The sequence below is a fragment of the Pseudorasbora parva genome, chromosome 2 (genome assembly GCF_024679245.1).
Source record: "Pseudorasbora parva isolate DD20220531a chromosome 2, ASM2467924v1, whole genome shotgun sequence".
Taxonomy (NCBI): domain Eukaryota; kingdom Metazoa; phylum Chordata; class Actinopteri; order Cypriniformes; family Gobionidae; genus Pseudorasbora; species Pseudorasbora parva.
The window spans coordinates 12,488,188-12,513,646 of NC_090173.1; the positions used below are offsets into that span (position 1 = coordinate 12,488,188).

The 25,459-nt window shown below is 43.5% G+C and overlaps 2 protein-coding genes across 2 annotated transcripts in view; both read right to left on the reverse strand.

Annotated features, from left to right (window-relative positions):
• The window catches only part of LOC137092056 (junctional adhesion molecule-like), a 42,178-nt gene that overhangs the window by 14,388 nt on the left and 2,331 nt on the right, over window positions 1-25,459 (reverse strand). Inside the window, exons 2-4 of the mRNA XM_067456342.1 lie at window positions 20,736-21,092; window positions 20,283-20,639; window positions 6,700-6,801 (exon numbers count right to left, since the gene is read on the reverse strand). Coding sequence (XP_067312443.1) covers window positions 6,700-6,801; window positions 20,283-20,639; window positions 20,736-21,092 — 816 coding nt within the window. The remainder of the gene's footprint in view (window positions 1-6,699; window positions 6,802-20,282; window positions 20,640-20,735; window positions 21,093-25,459) is intronic.
• LOC137089427 (uncharacterized) lies at window positions 10,764-13,581 on the reverse strand. Its single transcript, XM_067453001.1, has one exon. It carries the CDS (start codon window positions 13,579-13,581, stop codon window positions 11,101-11,103), a length of 2,481 nt encoding a protein of 826 aa, XP_067309102.1. The 3' UTR covers window positions 10,764-11,100.

The following is a 25,459-nucleotide window of genomic DNA, read 5'->3' on the forward strand; positions in this document are numbered from 1 at the left end:
AGATCGTACTCTGGGATGCGTTTTCTTGGAAATCGAATGTAAAGAGTTTTATCTCTAAAAACAGATTAGCTTATAACACTAGTCTATGGGGCACAGAGTAGTGAAATTAAATCGCTAGTTAATACCACTAACAAGGCTAAAAATAGCCTCACACTAACACAGTAGCATAATGAGGGTCCCAACATGCAAACCGAAGCATTGAGAACTTTTTAAGTGGACAAACAGTTTAATAAGAAGACACTTTATAAACATAGTGCAGTACGCGTTCACGGACAGGCACCATCTTGGAAAACTGTCTCAACTCATCGAGCCACGAGCACTGTTCTAAGTGATGAACTGTGACTTGGAATCTCATATGGTTCGTTGTTTCTGGAAGAAAACACTGAACGCAACAGAGAAAATAAATAAATAAAAATAAAAATGTCCATGTTATTACATTTCACAAACTTAATTCCTATCGACCAGCTCACTTAGAACAGCACTCGTAGATCGATTCATCGAGACTGTTTTTCGAGATGGTGCCTGTCCGTGAACGCGTAAGGCACTATGTTTATAACATATCTTCTTATTAAACTGTTTGTACTCTTACAAAGTTCTCAATGCTTCGGTTTGCATGTAGGGACCCTCATTATGCTACCGTGTTAGTGTGAGGCTATTTTGAGCCTTGTTAGTGGTATTATCTAGCGATTTAATTTTACCACCCTGTGCCCCATAGACAGGCGCTATAAGCTAATCTGTTTTTAGAGATGAAACTCTTTACATTCGATTTTCATGAAAACGCATCCCAGAGAACAATCTACTCGGTAACCATCTGTTAATTACCCCTAGGTTCATTTCTCACCGGAGTTGTCCTTTAACTCCAAGTCTTCCAGAGTCGGGGTCAAAGCTGATTCGAAAGACCGCCGTTCGCCAGTTTCTGTGTTTACTACAAGCACGCAAACGCAACTTCGTCATTATGGCAAATTTGCTGCCGCTAGGGTGCGTCTAGATTTCTAGGCTAACGTGTTCATGCTTCATTTAAAAAAAAAAAACACATTATTTTTCATATATTTTACCTTTATTCTACACTGCACTGTCCCTCCTTGTAAAAACGGTGCAATGGTTTCTGGGTTCTATGAAGCCGGTCCCTCAAAAATACACAATGGGCTCAGATTGGTTAGCTGGCCCAGCTGTGTTCTGATTCGCTAACCGCCTAGTGCACATTTTTCGGAAACACCCCACCTTTACTGGCCTTAAAGACTGTGGATCTATAGTGATCGCTACTGAATGGCACCTTTTGTATTTTTTGGAATGATTATAGGCAACTATCTGTAGCAAGAAATATTAACCCAAAATGAACACTAAACATTGGCTTTACTATAGCAGCCAAATCAAACACAGAACCATATTTAGCATGCCTGTAAGCATGTAGATAAACAATACATAAAAGCTCTAACCAAAGAATAATTTACACTAATTCCAAGTTCGCTGTTGAGATTTAAAAAAAGTTTGTAACGTTAGGTGTTTGTCGGATAACATTAAGTATGAATGTGCATTTAACAAACTAGTTTGCAGAGACAAACAACGTTGTCATTTGTTTACTTCCTTGTAGGGCTGTGCTAGCCTAGAATCTAGATGTACCCTAGCGGCAGCAAATCTAATTTGCTGCGTGTGTCGTCTAGCAACTCTCAATTTACTTCTGAGCTGTAAACACCAAACTCTGGTCAGGCCAATCACATCGTGTATAGAGCCGGTGGGCAGGGCTTAACATAATGATGGCCGAGTTGCGTTTGCGTGCTTCTAGTAAACACAGAAACTGGCGAACGGCGGCGGTCTTTCAAATCAGCTTTGACTGCGACTCTGGAAGACTTGGAGTTAAGCTTTTCTCTGAGAAAAGAACAAAGAACGGCACTGAAGTCATTCTTAAGAAAGGAAGATGTGTTCAGAGTTTTGCCGACCGGATACGGCGAATGTTTAATCTATCAACAAGCTCTGTTTCACCTTCGTTGCTCTGGTTGGTTGTAGCGCTATCCTATCGCATGCAGAGGGAGTTTGAAAGACAACCGTTTATCCCGCCCTATTGATTGAGCCGTCAATGGTGAGTTTCCAGACCAAACATCTTGATGTGGGTCTGGCTTGTCAGGCTAGGGCTGTGCGATATTGAAGAAAAATGTTATGTGCAATATCTTCTTAAATAATGTGATATGCGATATGCGATACGATATTGCTATCAGTGCGTAAAATCTAGGGGTGTTCCCGACTAAGGGTTTACACATTCGAATCAGAATTTTCGAATCTCTCTATGGTCGACCGATAGTCGAATCATCTATGTGTGTGTGTAATAGACCAGAAATAAAAAATTGCCGGTATAAACGGGTTGGGAAGGGCAGGACACTAGTCAGCAGGAGGCTAAGACTATTTTTATTTTACTTTACACACGGCACACAGCCACCACTTTTAATAAAGTGATCAAAACTATACACTACACATTCGTGAATTAACCGTTCTCTCATAACATTTAAAAGCCGCGATCGAAACACAGAACATCACACAAATATATATAAAAGAACATTTTGATAAATAAACCTAAAAAAAAAATACCTGCCTAGAGAGGAAAAGAACACTTTGAGTGCGTTTATATGCTCGTTCTTAAGTCGATTGTGTCTAAATGGGGTTGCACACCGGACTGAAGCTCAGCGCCGTGTCTCGGGTAATGTTATCTCCACACCAGGCAGACGTGAACATTATATATGCGCGAGCTCAATTTTGAATCGACTTCTAAAAGAAGAGCTGCATGATGAGTGTATATTGTAGCACAGGGTGAAATCAGTATGTACATTCACGATTTGAGGGAAATATACATTTAATCGCCGCGGACAGGCGTCAAATGCCGCCGTTGGTGTATGTGTTCGAAATTTAAAGGCGCGGTGTGTCCTGTGCGAAGCTCAGTGCCCTTAAAGGGGCGATCGCTCAGCACCGTGACACGTCTTTATAACACTAATATTGAGCACCCCCATATTGCCAAAATGGTATGATCCTCGTTTCATAACACCCGCGAAGATTCGACCATGAGATCAGTGGTCGAATCCGGTCCTGCATATCGATGCATCGAATCTTCGACTATTAGGGGTCTCCCCTAAAAATCTATTTAAATTATATTTTTAAAAAGTATTTAAAAACTGAGAATTATATTATTTATGTGTTTCACATTCTTCCTAGGAAAAGAAAGCATCGATACAACTTCTGAAAGTGACCTGCAGTGTTTAAGCACAAATTTAGGTCATAAATCTGACAATATAATTTTAATATAAATGTAAACAAACAAAAAATGTAATATTTAAATACCAAAAACTTTTGCTTGACTTGGTAATATATAGTTATATCAACCTAAAGCTTAAAATCAAGAACATCCAGGCAAACAAGACTCCTGAACTAGGAATGGACGATTATCTTTGTTATTTAAAAAAAAAAATAACTAAAAAAAAGTAGTCCTCATATGAATTAAATATACACTGATACATGATAAATCTACAAAGGTTATTCAGCCGAGAGCACTGAGTGAGTTTCTCCTGTTTTGTTGTTGTTTGACAGACAGCGGCATGTTTACTGTACTAGCCATAACTTTCCCCGACTGATATCGTTCACTTAAAGCATAACCGACTGGGTTTACATAAATACTCATCAAGACAGCCATTTTGACATAAAAGCCATCTGTGTGTGTATTTGAGTGTGTAACAAGACACAAAACAGAACTGAAGGGATCACATGCTTTCAGAGAGGCGACTTGTGCCCACGTTTCGCTGTGTGTGTCAGACAGCAGATAGCGAAAGACTGCAAGGAGTTGTTTTAATGTTTTAACTAATAGTTTGTTTTAACTATTTTTAACGTCAAGCAAGTCACATAAGTAACAGGTGTGTGCCCAGTCTATTCTCTGCTATATGCGTTGACCTAAAACGTACACTTTTCACAATGTTGACGTAGCCTATTAAAATCATTCAGATAAAAAAAAAAAAAACATAAACCAAAAGAAAAAGAAAAATAAACCTTACAGGTTGTGGAAGTGCTCTATCTTTCAGGACAAGCCGTTCTGCGAATCCTGTATTGAACTGATGATTGTGGAAGCTTTCCTCTGTAAAATGTGCAGCACAGAGAGCGAGATTTGGGTAATAATTATGAGGAACCGAGTTCAAAATAAATTTTAACCATTGATCCCTAACTCCCCCGTCCCTAGAAAAGCTGAACAAAGTAGACCTGCAATCCGGATGAAAATAACAGTGTTTTGTCGGCATTGAACGACCAATGGCACTCCAGCCTACTAACTATACCACAACAACTCTTCTCCACAGCAATAAAAAGTGGCCTCGCCCCCCTTATTTAATATTCTCAGAGGAGGGGTTTATGTAAATATTGGAGCTGTGGATGTCAGCAACCCTGGAGGAAAAGGCTGTAGTTCCCTACCAACCGTTTGCTGTAGTCCTTTGGTTGAAATTGATTTTGTTAAAAGCAAATATCTCCCTTTGCATTAAACTTTGAACGTTGTAACTTTGCAGATGTTTATGCTCAAACAGCAACAATACACACTAGATAAAATTAGAAAATTGAAATCGTGTTTTACCACCCCTTTAAGAGTAAAGGAGACTTGATACACTAATAAGGGATATTTAAAGGATTAGTTCACCCAAAAATGAAAATTCTGTCAGGATTACTCGTCAAAGGGATAGACAATTAGCAAATCGTTTAGATTGGCGGTATGGTCCTGCGGATCCATGCAGCTTAGTATGGATAAGAGCAAGGAAAGCAGTGATAAACCCCACTGGGGTAAACAGAACAGAAGCAATGATGCCTTGTAGATAGCATTAATGTCTATCAAATGTACAACCTAATTCAGTCTTATTAGATTCAAGGGATATTAGAATACCAAATCCTGACTGGACGAGTGGAGGAGCTGGGGATGGAGGAGGGTAAATTAACTCTGGAGAAATGCGATAGCTGCTGATAATACTGATGGAGCTCTATATACATACATGCTGTGATAGACGTCATATTCCTATAGGTAGACGTGATCAGCTGACAGTCAGCTGATGCGAGTTTGACTAACGTGCTCAGCCAGAACTAATGCTATACGCTGGATTTTTGTCATTATTCCTCACCCTCATGTCGTTCCAAACCAGTAAGACCTTCGTTCATCTTCAGAACACAAATTAAGATCGGGCCACTTTCAAGGCCCAGAAAGGTAATAAAGACATTGTTAAAATAGTCCATGTGTATACAGTGGTTTTCTAATAAATAACACATTTATTCAATAATTCCGTGTCAGTCTCTGAAGCTGTTCACATTGTTTGTATGCACAAAAATTCAAAAACTCTCGTCGCTTCATAACATTAAGGTTGAACACTGGAGTCACATGGACCGGCCACTAATTCGTGCATGACATTTAACATAAATAACATAGGCCTACGTGGAGCTAAACTGGATCAAACTTCCAAGCAATAAACATGGAATTGAAGATTCCAAAATAACGTGCCAGGTTGTGGAAGAACACAGTCGCTGCATAAGCTTCCTTCCGATTCCAATATTAGGAATGTGGTTGAACATTATTTTTAATGAAGTCCCAGCTCATGTGGGTAAGACATTGCGTGTTTGTTTGTTCGCTTCATTTCACCGCAGATTCTTTTGAAAACAAGAGACTGAATTTGCAGACAGAATGAGATTAAAATATGATGCTGTGCCTTCTATATTGGACCTGACAGAAATGATGCAAATGGGTGATTAAATTGCTAAATGTCTTCTTCGGTTAATTGTGTGTATATGTTTATTCTTCTGCTGTTTTGGCCAGGACTATTTCCTGGTAAAATAAAGGATAATGAATGAATGAATGCAACACACTTGTGTCAGTAAAACATGTGCTAATATTGCATTGTTACAGATCATTTGATATCTACTGTATACGTGTCTATCTAAACATAACTTACCACACTGTCACAGACTGGAGTATCCTTTGTACTTGAGGTGGTGTTGGTTCATTTTTCTGTGATTTAGGATCAGATTCGGGGTCGAACATGTATGGGCCAGGGCTCGCAAAATCATTAGCCTGGCCCTGTGGGCGAATCATTCCAGTTGTCATTTTTCCACATAGGAAGTTATCAAAACAATTCGCCATGTGTATTGACTGGGGAGCCGAAGCTCATTACAATATGCAAAACTCGTATCCAATCATAGCAGTGTACTTGGTTTACTACCAAGTCTTCAATGACAGAATTTGAATTTTTGAGTGAAAAGCTGCTGATATTGAATAGACCTTATATGCTGTGATAGGCGATTGATCAGCTGAGAGTCAGCTGGTACAATCTTCAGTGACCACTGCCAGGACAAACGCTATGCTTGATTTTGATTTTTAAATTAACAGCTTTAGAGTAAAAGGTAAGATAAAAGAGAACACCATGTAACATTCCTTATTGTTTTTAAATATATTAGATAATTTTTAAGTAGTTAAGCCTAAATGATTTACTGTGTAATGGATTCACTCTGGACTGTTTGTAGTGATAACATGTTCCTATTGTTTAAACTCAGCACTTTATACGTATCAAGACATCACTTCGATATTGTACCTCATCTCAACTCTGCTGTATTTTTACAAGCTTTATGTAAATGTTGTTGGTGATTTTCTGAATAAAATCCTGTATGTGTGGATTTTACAGTGAATAAGTCTTTTGAACATACCTGTATTTTTAAATTTGCAGTAGATTATAATGTAGAGCAGAAGTGAAGATCCAAATGCAGCAAAACAGAGTATCAACACCATTATGTGTGAAAAAGAGAAACCTAAAAAGATAACAAAAATAAGTCACTTTACAGTCATTAAATGTGAGTTACTGTGAAATGTGCCCTTGGTCTGTGTTCACCAATGTTGTCATATGGACTTTTGTTTTGAAGTTATTTTCTGTGCCCATTCTCCCTATGTTCTCTTCCCCTGCGTCTCAATCAGCTCCCTAGTTTACTAGTCAGGGCACTGATCAGGACATAAGTCAATGGGCTGATTGAGACGCACCCTTCATGCGTTTAATTCCTAAAAACTCATTTAATCCCACAATGCACTGCAATAACAAATGTACAACCGATGTAGACTCAACAGCTAAAGGCTGGATCCCAAGTGGCACCCTAAACCCTCACAGTTTTCTTTTGAGTCCGCACTTTCATGACGTAATGCCGCATTGAATGCCGGGTAATGTAATCTACGCAAACTGTGAAGTTACAAACATTTTTTTTAAATTCTGGAATGACTGAAGAAAACTGTGTGCTTAATTGGTAAAAAAAAAAATAAAATAATAAAAAAAAAATTCTAGCTTCTTGCATTCCTTTTTTATCAACTTTTGAATATGGGTAAGTTTTATAAAAAAAGACACATTTTGAGCAAAAAGCTGAGAAAATCTTGTTTTAGTGAAAGACTGACTCCAGATCAGATTCAGAGATGATCTAACACAGATCGAGCAGATCGAGTCCATCAACACCTCTAATGCTTCAGTCCTGTAGCTCGTCCTGAGTCCACATCTCATTCACTAACATTAGATAGATTAGATTTATATGATGATTAATGATCAGAGATGATCAAACACAGATGGAGCAGATCGAGTCCATCAACACCTCTAATGCTTCAGTCCTGTAGCTCGTCCTCAGTCAACATCTCATTCACTAACATTAGATAGATTAGATTTTATGTTTAATGTTGATAATCACGTTATTTTACGTATACATCTGCTTACATGATCGCTTTTTTTGCGTCTTCCTCGCGTGTGTTTTGTTCAGGATATTATATACTCATTCAGAAGATCCGTGATAGCGCCCCCTAGCGTCTGACAGTGAAAACACGGAAACCAGGAAATTTCTGTGTTTGGCGGGGAAACGTCTCAGTTACGTATGTAACCCTCGCTCCCTGAGGAGGGAACGGATACGTAACGTCAGTGACTGACAAATGGGGGTTTCGCTTAGAAGCCTATCATCTTCGAGATCTAAAAAACGCCCATTGGCAGTGCCAATGCCTTGGGCATGCGAGATTTGCATGCGTAACTCCGACTACCCACGTGGGTATATAAGGAAGTAGCTGGCATGATCGCATTATGTTTTACCAGCTGAGGAGCCAAGTTGAACTCCCGTTCCAGCCGTACATGGATGTGGCAGAGGGACGTTACGTCTCCGTTCCCTCCTCCTAACCGAGGAGTTCCCTTTCGTTCAGTCACTCCGAGTAACATCAGTGACTGACGAATGGGGGTCCCAATATAATCAAGCCACTCAGCTGTCTTCCCGTGCCCTGTGCAAGCACGAGTGCCATGATGTAAGACTAGTACGGTCGAGGGCCTCCACATAACACAGGAGATACCAAGGTACACTGGGAGGCATATTCCAGGTGGAGATATGCTCCATAGTGCCTACCCGTAGGGAGGACTTAAGAATAAACATATGACCCGCTAAGGCCTGCATACGGAAGATTACTCGGGTACCAGCCGCAGGTGGATTTTTTAACCCCAGGAGGTGACAAGCTTGCCAAGGGAAGACACCCGCTCATGGAGACTTATGGTGGAAATACACATGTGGGGGTCACCCGGAGGGGGAACCATGCACATGGGGCACCTGGCCGGACACGAGTGTCTGGCTGAATAGGGCAGACTTACTGGCGTCGGCGTCATCAGCGCTGGAGGAGCTCAGGGCTTTCGGAGAAGCTCACCTGAGAAGAATATCGCACGTATTCAGTCCGTGGAGTGGAATGGCGAGTAAGCGAAGACACCTAAGCCAATCCATTACCGGCCACTTGTAGAGGCGAGTACATAGTCGGATACAGGCTCCACTCGGAGATTGTAAAATCTGGCGAATGTGTTCCGTGTCACCCAGCCTACGGCTCTGCAGATGTCTGTTAACAGAGCGCTGTGCGCTAAAGCCCAAGAGGAGGACACACTCCGAGTGGAGTGTGCCCTGACCCCAAGGGGGCATGGGCGTCCCTGCTGCTGGTATGCCAAAACAACGGTGTCTACTATCCAGTGAGACAACCTTTGCTTTGAGAGAGCCTTCCCTTTCAGCTTCCTACCATAACCGACAAAGAGCTGGTCTGAGGTCCTGGAACACTGCGTCCTGTCTATGTAAGCGCAGAGGGCGCATACTGGACAGAGCAGTGCCAAGGCTGGGTCTGCCTCCTCCAAGGGCAGCGCTTGCAGGTTCACCACCTGGTCTCTGAACGGAGTGGTGGGAACCTTGGGCACATATCCAGGCCGGGGTCTCAGGATCATGTGAGAGTCACCCGGCCCGAATTCCAGGTACGCTTCGTCAACCAAAAATGCCTGCAGGTCCCCTACCCTCTTGATGGAGGCCAGTGCACTCAAATGGGGCCCTCTGCAGTGCACTTAAAACTACTGAGAGGTCCCAAGAGGGTATGAGAGGAGCACGAGGAGGATGTAGCCTCCTCGCACCCCTCAGGAACCTGATGACCAGGTCCTGCTTACTTACTGGTTTACCGTCCAAGAGGTCATGGTAGGCGGCAATAGCAGCCACATAAACCTTAAGGGTGAATGGAGACAGCCTTCGATCCAACCCATCTTGGAGAAATGACAGCACCGACCCGATCGGGCATTTCCAGGGGTCTTCTTGGTGTGAAGAGCACCAATTGAAGAAGAAGTTCCACTTTAACGCTGTCTCGTGGACTTGGCCCTAGTGGAAGTGATGGTAGCCACCACCGTAGGTGGTAGGGTACTCAAACCTGCCGCGTCCCATCCAGGAGCCACACGTGGAGGTTCCAGAGATCGGGACGCGGGTGCCACAGGGTGCCCCGTCTCTGAGAGAGGAGATCTCTGAGAGAGGAATCGGCCAGGGAGGGGCTGTCGCAGTTAGTACTAGTTCTGGGAACCAGGTCTGGCCTTGCCAGAACGGGGCGACCAAGATGACCTGCTCCTTGTCCTCCCTGACCTTGCACAGAAGCTGTGCAAGAAGGCTTACTGGGGGGAACGCATGCTTGCGTAGGCCCTGCGGCCAGCTGTGCGCTAGTGCATCTGTGCCGAGTGTGCCCTCGGTCAGGGAATTATACAGGCTACAATGGGACGAGTCGTGGGAGGCAAACAGATCTACCTCCGCGTCCCCGAACTGATCCCAGATCAGCTGGACCAACTGGGGATTGGCTGAATCCGTGAGAGCTCGTCGGCTGCACGGTTCAGAATCCCAGGGATATGGACAGCACGAAGGGACCTCAGGCGCTTCTGACTCCATAACATGAGATGGCAGGCGAGTTGGGACATGCGGCGGGAGCGTAGACCACCCTCGTGGTTGATGTACGCTACAACGACCGTGTTGTCCAACCTGACAAGTATGTGTTGACCCTTCAGCAACGCTCAGAAGCGGTGCAGGGCGAACCATACTGCCAGCAACTCGAGGCAATTGACATGCAGGCGGCGCTGGCTCTCTGTCCAGGAGCCCGTGGCAGCATGACCATTGCACATGGCACCCCAACCCATAGTGGAAGCATCTGTTGACACAACAACATGCCTGGTATGCTGTCCTTGCAACTGCGTCACTTTGAAGAAGCTAGACAGCTAGCTAACAAATACACATGAAGCAGTTTATCCTTTTCAGAATGTTTACTTATGTGATCCTTTTTCTTTTGTAAAACTGAAATACAATAAACAAGAAATTAAATTACAACGTGTACATTAATAAGTTGGATATAATATAAACATGTGCGCTACAATCTGCACGTGAGTACCGTTATACATATGCGTACATGTAATAGAAAACTTCCCGACACAAACTTATTTTCAATAGGAAATATTAGCTATGTACCTACATAACACTTTAAAAGATCTTAACAAATAGCAAATAAACTTACAGGCATATCTTTCTCCAAGGTGAAGACTGTTATGCTGTATTGAAATCGCTGCTGCAAGTTGAACCGCTGCCGAACCACTAAATCAACACTGCGACTGCGTATGTGCAGAAAATAACAAACTGCAACATCGAAAATGTCCACTAGGTGGAGCTCATACACCATGACCAGATAATAGGCAGAACACTCCTCGCCTGGTATACATTGTTATACCATTAATAGTTTTGCCCAATCACATTTTGTATGTTTACCAATTTATCAAGTTATTTCTCACACGACAGAAGAACAATTACACTTGAGATTGGTCTAAGATATACTTTAGCAGTCCCCTGTTTAATTATTTTCACTTCGACTTTGCGAATTTTCCCATCAGCACTTGGAATTGCCTTTGTAACAAGTCCCATTGGCCATTCGTTGCGTTTTACTTGAGAGTCCTTCAACAACACAACATCTCCTTCTTGTACATTTGGTTTCTCGTCCATCCATTTCCTTCGAGTCTGAAGTGTGGGCAAGTATTCTTGTTTCCAACGTTTCCAAAATGTATCTGCAAGATTCTGAACTTGCTTCCATTGACTCTTGTACATATCCTTTATGCTGAACTCTCCAGGAGGTGCTGATACTGTGCAAGCCTTTTGAGTTAACAACATCGCTGGAGTAAGAATCTCTGTTTTTTCACAGTCTGTTGAAATAGGAACCAAGGGTCGTGCATTCATTATAGCTGCTACTTCCGCCATCAGTGTGGTAAGAACCTCATTTGTAAGTCGAGTGTTTGTTAACAGCATTGCGTCTAGAATGCGCCTGGCTATTCCTATCATTCGTTCCCACACTCCTCCCATGTGAGATGAATGGGGTGCATTGAATGCCCAGGTACATCCATTATCCAGAAGGTAATTCTGGATCTCAGGATCATCTGAGTTGATTCTGAGTTCCTTACAAGCTCCTATGAAGTTTGTGCCTCTGTCTGACCTGAATTGCTTGACAGGGCCACGCAGACACAGAAACCTTCTCAAAGCATTTATGAAGCTTGAAGAGGACATGGATTCAAGTATCTCCAGGTGGACTGCCCTTGTACATAAACAAGTGAACATGACTGCCCACCTCTTACTTTCGGCACTGCCTCCCCGAGTGCGTCGTGACACCACATTCCAGGGTCCGAAAACATCAAGTCCCACGTATGTGAATGGAGGGGCTACGATTAGTCTGTCTTTGGGAAGATCTGACATTTTCTGCACTTGTAGCAGCCCTCTGAGTTTTTTACAGATGATACACTCGTTGATGATATTAGAGACAAGTTTTTTAGCTCTGATGATCCATAAGCCAGCTGTACGCAGTGCGCCTTCCGTAAAGTGACGACCTTGGTGGACTACCTTTTGATGGTAGTGTTTGACCAAGAGAGTGCTTATGTGATGATTAGCTGGAATGATCAGAGGGTGTTTCTCACCTTTTGTAATGTTTGCATTTGACAAGCGTCCACCCACTCTAATCAGTCCTTCTTCATCAAGAATGGGACTCAGATTCTTAATAGTACTTTGATTAGAGATCTTTTCGCCATTGTTCAAAGACTTCAACTCTTCCTGGAAGATCTCCTGTTGGACACATTTGATTATAGTTGTTTCTGCGCGTGCAAAATTCACTGTACGATCCATTTTGCAGCAATGCCAGCCTGTACATGAATCTTTTTGTGTGCTACTGGAGTATGTTTTAGCAATGTGAGTAAGAATAGCCACTCCTCTCACAAGAGATTTCCAACTGGAAAATCTACTGAATCTGTGGGACCCCAGCTGACATTTATTCACCTTCGTGGCCAAGGTGGTTATTTCAGGCCTGATTTCACTGTCAGATTCTGGATCAATTAGACTGAAATGTTCAGCTTGTTCACTTACATGAGTTTGCCGCAGAAACGCTGGACCTGAGAGCCAGTTTGTGTTTTGTAGTTCAGCCACTGAAACTGGTCTTGTAGCATTGTCTGCTGGATTCTGACTAGTAGCAATGTGATGCCACTGCTCTGGGTTGGTCGATTTTCGGATTCGTACAACCCTGTTAGCCACATAAACATAGAATCTTCTAGAAGGATTGTTAATGTATCCCAGTACAATTTTGCTATCAGTGTAGTATTTCACTGAATGTAGACCAATGTCCATTTCACTTGTTATCAATTCTGCAAGTTCAACTGCTAAAACGGCTGCACATAACTCCAGGCGTGGCACTGTATGGGCAGGTTTTGGAGCCAGCTTTGATTTGCCCATAATAAAGCCTACATGACACTGGCCATTATCCTCTACAATCTTGAGGTATGCTACAGCAGCTATTGCCATAGTAGAAGCATCAGAAAACACACATACCTCTTTCTGGACAGTAGAAGTCAGTGACACTGGTACGTAAGGTCTGAGAACACTAAGTGTTTCAAGGTGAAGTAAATCATCAGTCCACACTCTCCACTGAACTTCTCTGTCTTCTGAGAGTGGCATGTCCCAATCACATTGGTCCACCGAAAGTTCTCGCACTAATGCCTTTACTTGTATGGTTATAGGGGCTGCAAATCCTAGAGGATCATACAGACTGTTCACAGTTGCTAAGATACCTCTTCGTGTGAACGGCTTCACTTCTTTTGATACTTGAAATGTGAAACTGTCTGACTGTAAATTCCAACTTACTCCTAGACTGCGCTGGAGGGGTAAAGGGTCAACACCTAGTACTAGATCCTTCAGGTCGTTAGCTCTGTCATTTGCAGGAAATGCCTCCATAACTGAACTTCTGTTAGATGCTAATTTATGCAGTCTGAGGTTTGATTCTGCTAACATCTCTCTAGTTCTCTGCAAGAGACTGACTGCTTCATCTTCAGAAGCCACTGAGGCGAGTCCATCATCCACATAGAAGTTTCTCACGACAAACTGTTTTGAATCTTCTCCATACTCTTTCTCACCTTGATCAGCTGTTCATTTTAGACCGTAGATAGCAATTGCTGGAGATGGACTGTTTCCGAAAACGTGCACTTTCCTTCTGAACTCCACAATTTCCTTGCTGGTGTCATTATCTTTGTACCATAAAAATCTTAAGTAGTTTCGGTGGTCCTCTCTAACTACAAACGAATAAAACATCTGTTGTATATCAACTGTAATCGCCACTTGTTCTTTGCGAAAACGCAGTAACACACCCAAAAGTGTGTTATTCAGATCAGGGCCACTAAGCAGTACATCATTCAATGAGACGCCTTGATACTGGGCACTTGAATCAAAGACCACTCTGATTTGCCCTGGCTTTTGGGGATGGTAAACACCAAAGGTTGGTAGATACCAACACTCCTCACCTTGGTTTAATGGAGGTGCTGGTTCTGCTTGATCATTGTCGAAAATCTTTTGCATGAAATTAACAAAGTGATTTTTCATCTCGGCATTCTTCAGAAAGGAGCGTTGTAAAGAAAGGAGACGTTTTCGTGCCAGCTCTCTGTTATTTGGTAATCTACGATGGGGTGAACGAAATGGCAGTGGTGCAACCCAGTGGTTTGTATCATCAACATACATTTCCTTTTCCATTATTTGAAGGAATTCACCATCTTCAATAGACAGAGCAGGTTTGTCATCATTAGGAGTTCTGGCGAACACATTATCATCTAAACTCTCAGTTTTACGCGTGGGAGTGCCTAGATAACACAGTGAATGCGTATAATCTTCTTGCTTAGGAGTACTGAAAGTCTCTTTTACCTTCATGTAGTTTGTGCAAGGGTTGAACAGAGATGGTCGTCCATTTGGTAGCACATTTGTTTTGAAAGTGTTCACATTAGTCGGCTTATGAGCTCCCCCTAAGCAGACTTCTCCGACGATAACCCAACCTAAATCTAATCTCTGGGCATAAGGCATGTTAAGAGGTCCATTGATTTGCTCACGTGCTTTATGGACACTCAAGATATCTCTTCCCAACAGCAGAAGGATAGGTGCATTAGGATCATGTTCTGGAATCTTATCGGCTACCGATTTCAGATGAGGGAAGTACTGTGTGACATCAGGTGTTGGAATTTCAGATCGGTCATCAGGCATCATATCACATTCAATGAGTGACGGAAGTTCTACCTGAGTTTTCCCATCGATGGATTGAATTGTGAAGCCAGATGCTCTGCGTCCTTTTTTCTCCATAGTTCCTGAGCATGTTTTTAGGGTATATGAAAATGATTCCCCTGTGATGCCGAAAACATCAAAAAACTTTGATTTGGCTAATGATCGATTGCTTTGATCATCCAGTACTGCATACATCCTCACAACATTTTCAGGTTTGTTACAAGGATATACTGTCACCAAGTAGATTTTCGAACATGACCTGGGCTTTGTCATGGTGCCACAGATTTCTGTACACTTGGACACAATTTCTGTCGAAGTAAACTCTTCTTTCTCCCCGCCATGCTGGCTCTCTCCCACATGCTGTTCTGTAAGCCAGGGAGATGGACCTGGATGTAGTGCTGTGGTGTGCGTCTCACTGTTGCATTCTTTGCACTTTATGTTGACTTTACAATCTTTGGCAAAATGCTGCGTAGATAAACAACATCTAAAACAAACGTTGTTTTCATTCAGGTACTTTTTGCGCTCATCTATGTGTCTACTTCTAAACTCACGACACTTTGGTAATGGATGAGGTTTATTGTGGATTGGACACTGACTGTCTGGTTCAATCAATTTCCTTTCAGGGTTTTTCCTTTGAAAGGGTGTATGCACAGTTGACACGTCAGTCTTTCTGACTGATACAGATGATCGGTTACCGTACTTTGCTGCAGACGGCTCTGTTTTTGCTGAAATTTGGTTACTGCTTGTTGAGAATGAAAAACTTGGATCGTTCTTGATCTTTGCTTGATTAACAATGAATCTGGTGAAGAAACTGAATGGTGGAAAGGAAACACGGTAATCTTCTTTGTACTTGGAGCCTTGTGCAATCCATTTATCTTGCAAACTGTACGGCAGCTTTTCAATGATTGATTTAACTCCACGAGCAGTGTCTAGATAAGCCAGTCCTGGTAAATGTCCTCCTGACTTTGCTGCATCCATTTCTAACAAAAGGTCTCCAAGCTCTCTCAACTTGACATTGTCTTTAATAGAGATTTTAGGAAAATTCTCCAGTTTCCTTAGCAGAGCATCCTCAATAACTTCAGTGCTACCATAGCATTCCTCTATTCTCTGCCATGCCATCTTAACACCTTGTGCTGCATTATGGACATGTACTGACCTGATTCTTTTGACCTGTTGTGATGATTCTGGCCCGAGCCACTTTACGAGCAGGTCTAACTCCTCTCTGTCGGTTACATTGAGGTCTCTTATCACACTCCGGAATGATGTCTTCCATGCCCAATAATTTTCTGGGCAGTCATCGAATGTCAGCAACCCCGTACTCACTAACTCTCGTCGTATCAGATGTTTCGTTAGGTCAGTGGTCTCCAAAGGTCTCATTGGATAGTCTCTGCAAGAGGATTCACGAGAGTTTGCATAGCATGTGGGATGCTGTGGAGCAATGTAGCCTCCACGGTCTCTTATGCTTACTTTTGGTGTTGAGACATCGACTGTGGTACTCTGGGGGAGAGGAACAAACCTAGGAGCTGTTGTAGTGAACTGTGGATGTGTAGAATCTGGAAACTGTTGTGATGCATGAGACATAGATTGCATGTGAACCTGTTCCAACTTATCTTCAGTCAGAGAATGATTTGCCACATAGTCACTGGTTCTTTGTGCTGAATCTTGAATAGCTAATTCTGAGAAATCCTGCAGCGGATCCTCCGGTTCGACTGCAGCTTCATAAACTGCTGCTTCGGCTGAGGCTGCAACTGCTGCCCTTTGTTTTTGTAGCACATGCAAATTAGCTTCTAATTCTGCTTTGCGTCTTGCTGCTTCCGCTTCCAATTCTGCTTTCTCTTTCATCATTTTTGCCTCTTTTTTCAGCATAAGACACCTCTGCGCGTGCCGCTTCGGCTTTTGCTCTAGCACGAATAGCTGCTGAACTGGCAGATGATCTACTCGAGCGTGAGGAATATCTGGAGCCGGATACTTGAGATTGCCTCTCTGAAGCTTGCTGGGCCTTTTCTGCACTCTTATCCATCTTGCTTCTATGCAATGTGCAATTCTTCACTTTTGATCACAGGATTGTGCAGCGTATGACTGTAAATACAGCTCTTGTTAATCTTTCCTGATGCGTCGATGCCTTTTTACTATGCTGTCCTTGCAACTGCGTCACTTTGAAGAAGCTAGACAGCTAGCTAACAAATACACATGAAGCAGTTTATCCTTTTCAGAATGTTTACTTATGTGATCCTTTTTCTTTTGTAAAACTGAAATACAATAAACAAGAAATTAAATTACAACGTGTACATTAATAAGTTGGATATAATATAAACATGTGCGCTACAATCTGCACGTGAGTACCGTTATACATATGCGTACATGTAATAGAAAACTTCCCGACACAAACTTATTTTCAATAGGAAATATTAGCTATGTACCTACATAACACTTTAAAAGATCTTAACAAATAGCAAATAAACTTACAGGCATATCTTTCTCCAAGGTGAAGACTGTTATGCTGTATTGAAATCGCTGCTGCAAGTTGAACCGCTGCCGAACCACTAAATCAACACTGCGACTGCGTATGTGCAGAAAATAACAAACTGCAACATCGGAAAATGTCCACTAGGTGGAGCTCATACACCATGACCAGATAATAGGCAGAACACCTGGAAACTCGTTCTAAGGGAATACCTGCCTGTAGAAAACTGAGGTTCGACTACTGGGTGAGTGTCTGTCTGCAGGCCTGAGTCACAGGGACCCGGCCAGACTGCCATGCCCATCTCGGGACTTGATCGCGAAGCCAGTGCTGAAGCGGTCTCATATGAAGCAATCCGAGCTGCGTCACCACGATGCCATATGCCCCAGGAGCCTCTGAAATAGTTTCAGTGGAACCACACTCTTGCTCTCTATCTGACGGAGGCAAGTCAGCAGTGACTGCGCACGCTCATGTCAGGAGCGCCGCTTAGCCTGCCGTTTAGCGGGCTGCGGGGCTGGAGCGGACTGGGGCGGCTTCCTGCCGCGCGCTCTGCAACGCGGCCCGGGTGATGGCTGCTGCTGTGGCTGCGCGGGAGCGGGGGGGGGGGGACTGCAGGAGGAGGCCACCCTCGGTGGTGAGGAGGCTGAGGCAATTGTGCCGGCGGCGCTCTGGGTGCAGCAGCGGGCCACCAGGGCAGTATATGCTTGGTAGGCCTGAGGAGTTGCCATGGCATGCAAAGAGGCGGCGGCCTGCCCCGCAGCTCTGTAGGTCTTCGACACCATTGAAGATGTGAATCTACAGGCCTTGGAGGGGTGCGTTGGGCCGCCACGCCAAGAGGAGGCGCTCTGGGGACACAGTTGCATCGCCACAGAATGCTCCACTGGGGGAACCCCAGTGTACCCTCTAGCCACCGCTCCATCTAGGGCGGAGAAGGTGGAAGAGGTTGTCAAACGCTCGCGGAAAGACAGCGGGGCCCTCCACGAGTGCGCAATCTCTTCATGCACCTCCGGGAAGAAAGGAATTGGGGGCACGGCAGGATGGCTGTCCTGATGTGGCGCACCCAAAAACCAATCATCCAGCCGCGAACGCTCTGGCCGGGGAGGAGGGTTCCACTCCAGACCAAGTGCCGCGGCTGCCCGGGCAAGCATGGCTGTCAGCTCCGGGTCCGACTCGGGCAATGCTGGCACACCCGAGGGTGGCAGCACAGCCCAATCCTTATTCCCGGGTTGGACTCCAGCCCACCTTGCGATGTGGTCACCGACATCTCATCGTCCTCTGGAGCGCCGAACGAAACCCGCGGACCGGCCGAGGCTGAGGCCGCGGGCTCCATCGCAACGCTCGTGGGTACCAGTACAACAGAGGGGTGTGTGGGCCGAGGCATGAGCGTCAGAACTGTATTCTACACCATCACCCTCAGGTCACCCTGGCCACCAGCCGAAGAGACGCCTCGCGTAGAGACGTCAGATCGGGGTGTGGCAGAGGGGACTCTCACTCCGGCGGCCGCACGGAGCTCATTGAGTCTCGACCGCAACACGAAGATGGCCATATTCCCGCAGTGGGAACACGACTCATCCACAAGCGCCGCCTGAGCATGTTGAAACCCAAACACGTCAGACAGTGCAAGTGCCCATCAGAAGCCGCCAGAGACCGGCCACACCCAGAAGCACACGGGCGAGACATCCTGAAAAGGACGTGCCACATGTGAGCTCTTGTTGTGAGAGGATAACCTCGCAGTCGATGCCGAAGCACCCAGGGACCACACACCAACTGGATACTGTATCGACTGACAGCAGGCAGGAAGTATGCATTCACTGGAACGCACCATTGACACCAACACCGACTGGAAGGTCTTGTCGTCTTGAAGAACTGACAGTTAACTCAGAAGGCTTTAGGAGTGAAAGGTATGTAACCCTTGGCTCTGAAGCTAAAACATAATGCGATCATGCCAGCTACTTCCTTATATACCCATGCGGGTAGGCAGAGTTACGCATGCAAATCTCGCATGCCCATGGCATTGGCACTGCCATTGGGCGTTTTCTAGATCTCGAAGATGATAGGCTTCTAAGTGAAACCCCCATTCATCAGTCACTGACGTTACTCGGAGGGACTGAACGAAAAGGAACAATTCCTCACAAATAACGGGAACTTCCGTGTTTGGCGGGGAAATAATTAATGGAGTTTGTGGTCACAGTTTCATTCGCAGATCCTTTATTCCAGACACCATTATTGAATAGCCTAGCCAACATCTTGGGTAAGATTCGCAACTAACGTTTCAGCACATATTTGATGCACTAATGCGAATATGTTCTACATGTCTAAAGTATATAGAAAAAACAAACCAGTCTTATAAACGCATTGAATTAGCTTAAAAACATAATCTGAATGCACAATAAACCATAGTAAAATCTCTCGACAGGAAGGTTTTTGCAGGTTTTAATAAAATGTGGTTTAATAACAATAAATATAATAAGCATATATTTCCAATGCATCAGGCTTGTATCGTATCGTCAATTCACTCATCAGACTCCTTGTAATCCTCTGCAAACTTCGGCAGTCAGTTGGACCGGCTCATTCAGATCTTTTTGAGTCGGATGTGCTACTTCGGCCCTGTCCCAAATGGCACCTTAAACACTTGCGCTCTTGCTACGAGTCAGCACTTTCATGACGTAACGGTGCTTTGACTGTCGGGAAGAAGTGCAGGCTCAACAAAAGTGCGCATCGAAGGCACATATCAACTTGCAAGCACCCTTTTGAGACCTAAAATAACAAATGGGACACTCTACGGTCTTGTGGACTTAACGGACATGTGCACGTGGTAGCAATTGTAAGTCCACAAGACTGAAAGTGCATATGAAGTGTGCCATTTGGGACAGGGCCTTTGACTGTGCCATAAAAATTATGACAGATATTTTGGGTTTTATCCGTGACTCACCTAGTCTCTCAAGTACTACAGTTGCATTGGCTGAAAGTCTTCCAGCAAACACTTGACACATGTAAACTCCTTTGTCTTCAGTTCTGACACTTTTCAGTCTGAGAGAGAAGTTTCCTTTAGGGATTTCATCAGAGAAGAACTCAACTCGGTCTCTGTATTGCTCATGTGCTGCCTCTGGTAGAGTCTTGTTGTTTTCGTAGAGCAGAACCAGAATATCTTCATCTCTGTACGTTTTCTTCCATGAAAGCTCTTCGATGTGTTCAGGTGTGATGTGAGAGTCTACAGAGCAGTTCAGAGTGACGTCCTCACCCACAGACGCAGATATGGAGCGACTCGATCCTGATACTAGCAGACGCTCTAAGGGAAAATAAACCCAAATACATGTATAAGCACAAATATTTTCATGGAATGATAAATTAAATTTCTACCAGAACTTATCAGGTTTTTACTGACCAACATCTTTTATTTGAACCTCAGTCTCTCCAGAATCCTGTCGGCTGTAAACTTTACATGTGTATTTTCCCTCATCTTCAGCTCTCAGATTGACCAGATGGAGGGAGAAGTTTCCATGTTGAATCTGATCAGTAAAGAAATTAGCTCTATCTTGATAATCCTGATGCTGGGACTCTGGTCGACTCTCACCATCCAGAAACAAATTAACTACAGTCTCTGAGTCTGCATCTGAGTCTGTTCTTCTCCATTCCACCTCCAGACTCTGCACTGGTAAAGGTTTATCAACATAACAGGACAAAACCACTGAAGATCCCTGAGGAGCAACCAGAGGAGCAGAGGGACCGCGCACAACAAAGCCTAAAATATGGAAATACAATATTCATTAAATAAAAAAAACAAAAAAAACATGGTCTGTTCCACAATAAACAGCAAAGTTACGTTTATTTATATAGTATTGAACATATTTGATGTTGCTAGGCAACGTGGGGGAGAGGACGCTGGCGTCGTCTGTTCGCCGCTTCTCCACCCACAAATGATCATGTTAATGTACTATTAGATTTAGATTTTATTTTATTTCCTTATGTTTGTGACTAGTCTAACAGTCAGAGCTACAATTGGGGCTGTTGCTGATTGCTGGCAGCCACTGAGAGGACGTTGTTCCTCGTTTCGCCGTTTTCCACCGCTTCTAATGTTTACGTTTGAATTGCTGCGGTTGGTTGGTTCTGGTTTGGAGGACTTTTGATGTTTCTCGTCGCGACTGCTCACTGGTGGTCTCCCTTGGGCTTAAGCTGCATGGTGGCTGAAGTTTGCACCGGGCTAGCGTCATCTGGGCCATCGTAATCGGCGTCCGGCATGATGTTGGGATGTTCCGCTTCTCGGCTGCGCCGCTGTTCCGTCCTGCATTGCGGCCGTGGAGCGGCTTGGACTTCTGCGCCGACCCCGGTGTGTCCACAGAAGTGCCCGAAAAAATGTTCTGCCTCCTGCATGGTGCTGCGGCGATCCCCATCGTTTGAATCGTCATGAAGACCCATCATCTGGTCTTCAGCTGTCCTGCCTCGGCGATGTCATTGGGACACTGCCGCTGGGAGAAATCTGAAACATGGAGTGGACCACAGTGTGCTGCGGAGCTAACAGAGACTTCCACCATCAGCTGTTTTCTGTTCACCATCAGCTCTGTTTCTGTTCACCATCAGCTCTGTTTTCTGTTTGTTTTCTGTGTTGGTTGATTGTTTGTAGTATTCTATATTTTTACTTGTTATTCATTTTTTGTTGTTATCCCCCCCCCCCCTTGTTGCACTTTGAGATTCTTCGGAATGAAAAGTGCATTATAAATAAAATCTATTATTATTATTATTATTATTATTTTTAACTTAGTTCTTTGATATGGGAAGAAAGAGGCGGGAACCGGCGAACATTCAAAGACTTTATTCAAATAAATAAACAAAACGAAAGTAGCGTGGGCAGAATCTTCAAATGAGCCAAGACTGTTCCAAAACAGGGGAAATTTCAATATCTGTAAAGAAATCTTTATTATCAGGGATTAATGTTCCTTTACCAAACTCTTCTAAAAGTGTCTTTTCTTCAGCAGTTAAAAGTATAGTTAGTTTGTCAAGAAATTTTTTAACAAAGCATATGTATCGAACCCCCAAAAGGGTAGCAACTTTGTCAGATCTCTGTAAATCACTTCCTGATTCATTTATAATGTATTTTTAATTTAAAACGCTTTTTACAACATAATAAATCGGTTAAACCAGGAAAATCATCCCCAAAAAACATCAAACCTAGCACTTAAAACAAGTGGCTCTTCCAACAACCAATAAAGAGAATTTGCTGGTTACATCCAGCGATGTTTCATTTTTTTTGTTGACTTTAAACAAAACTTTAAACAAATTTTGATAAAAAGCAGGAATTCCAGTAAAATTCAATCTTTTATGATCCAATAAATACAATGTTAAATCCATTTCCATTCTTCTCAAGATGCGACAAGGAGTCCATTTGGATGGTCCACACAAGCAAGTTTATGCCATAATGAAGATGAAGATGCCACAAGATTATTAATTATACGAAAACGCACTCTGTAAGACATCTGAGGGCGTAACCATCTCCATTTTTCCAATCTGCCTTTTATTTTCTCAATTAGAGCTTCTCAGTTTTTCTTTATGAAGCTTTTATTCCCCAGATAAACACCAGGATACTTTAAACCACCTCTTTTCCAAATCAATCCTCCAGGTAAAGTGGGAAGATCTCCACTCCAGTTTCCCACCAATATAGCTTCATTTTACCCCCAATCGACTTTAGCAGAGGAAATGCATTTAAAATCATTAACCATTTTTTTAACGTAATAACATTATATTTTCCATTCACAAAACAATAACATCATCAGCATAGGCGGAAAGATGTAAAGAGCTATTACAACCAGGGAAAGCCAGACCTTTTAAACGAGTTAGTAACTTTTGAAGTAAAGATTCGATGGCTAAGGAATTCAGCATACCAGACATGGCACATCCCTGCCTGAACTAGCAGCCATATCCCCTGTAGCCCAAGACTGTTTTCCCACTGAAGCTAAGCAGGGCGGAGTCTGGTCAGTACCTGGATGGGAGACCAACTGGGAAAACCAGGTAGCTGCTGGTAGAGGTGTTAGTGAGGCCAGCAGGGGGCGCTCACCCGGTGGTCTGTGTGGGTCCTAACACCCCAGTATAGTGATGGGGACACTATACTGACAAAAGAGCACCGTCTTTCGGATGAGACGTTAAACCGAGGTCCTGACTCTCTGTGGTCGTTAAAAATCCCAGGATGTCCCAGGCATCCTGGCCAAATTTGCCCATTGGCCTCTGTCCTTCATGGTGGTTGAGGAGATTCCCCCCTTCAATGTAAAGCGCTTTGAGTGCCTTGAAAAGCGCTATATAAATCGAACACATTATTATTATTATATTATTATTATTATTATTATGAACTTTGAATGGAGCACTCAAACCACCATTAATCTTAAGAACAATCTCAATTTTACATTACACAGCCTTAATCATTGATATAAAAGAAAGGTTAAAACCAAAAGCCTCTAAAGTATTCCATAAAAACAGATGTTCAACTCTGTCAAACGCCTTTCAAGAGAAATCAGACCAGAGTTAATTCCCAAGAGTTTAGAAGCATCAAAAATATCTCTAATTAAAGTGCAATAGGGAATGCAATAAGACTGATCAGAATGTATCAGTTTACTCATTAATTTACTCATTAAGTCTTATGGCCAAAGCTTTAGACCAAATGTTGTACTCTGAACATAAAAGCGAAACAGGGCGCCAATTGTTGATACACTGAAGATCACCTTTTTTAGGTAACAGTGTGATGACTGCTCTCCTGCAGATTAGTGCCAATAGTCCTCCTTTCAGATTGTCATCATATTTCAGATTGTCATTAAGAACCATCAGCAGATCATCTCCTATGACGGGCCATAGAGTCTTATTGAACTCAACAGGTAGCCCGTCAATTCCTGGAGATTTACCATTTTCCATGCTCATCATGGCATTATAAAACTCTTGCAATGACAAAGTCTGTTGTAGCTTATTATTGGACTCTTCATCCTGTTTCCAACCAGCTTTTATCCGGTCTCCCCACACCAATTACTGAGACACAGGTGAATGTTATTGTGCACTTAACCCACGTACTTACCGCTCATCCCCTGTCTCTTCTCTCCCGTTACAAACCTCGCTGAACCACGAGTTTGATGTTATCCTCATCTACAGTGCATAATATCATCCAAAGATTCAGAGAATCTAGAACAATCTCTGTGCCTAAGGTGGAAGGCCAGAAAACCATACTGGATGCCAGTGATCTTTGGGCCCTTAGACGGCACTGCATCACATATGGTAAATGGTAAATGGAATGCATTTATATAGCGCTTTTAACAGACCCTATGGCCATCCAAAGCGCTTTACATATTGCTAACATTCACCCATTCACTCTCTCATTCATACGCCGACAACGGTGTCTGCCATGTAAGGCGCCATCCAGCTCGTCGGGAGCAGCTGGGGTTAGGTGTCTTGCTCATGGACACCTCGACACTTGGTCAGGTGGAACTGGGGATTGAAACACCAACCTTCCGGTTTGTAGACAATCTACATGAACCACTGAGTCACTGCTGCCTGCAAAACCTACAGGAATGCTACAACATGGGCTCATGAATACTTCCAGAAAACATTGTCGTGAAAACAATCCACCGGGCTCTTTGCCGTTGCCGGCTAAAACTCTATAGGTCAAAAAAGAGGCCATATCTAAACATGATCCAGAAGTGCAGGCATTTTCTCTGGGCCAAGGGCTGTTCTATGGTCAGACAAATCAATATTTGAAGTTTTTTTTGGGAAAACTGGGATGCCATGGCATCTAGACTAAAGAGAACAAGGACAACCCAAGTTGTTATCAGTGTTATTCAGAAGCCTGCATCTCTGATGGTATGGGGTTGCATGAGTGCGTGTGGCATGGGCAGCTTACACATCTGGAAAGGCACCATCAATGCTAAAAGGTAAATCCAAGTTCTAGAACAACATATCCTCCCATCCAGACGTTGTCTCTTTCAGGGAAGACCTTGCATTTTCCAATATGACAATGCCAGACCATATACTGCATCAATTACAACATCATGGCTGTGTAGAAGAAGGATCCGGGTACTGAATTTGTCAGCCTGCAGTCCAGATCTTTCACCCATAGAAAACATTTGGCACATTATAAAG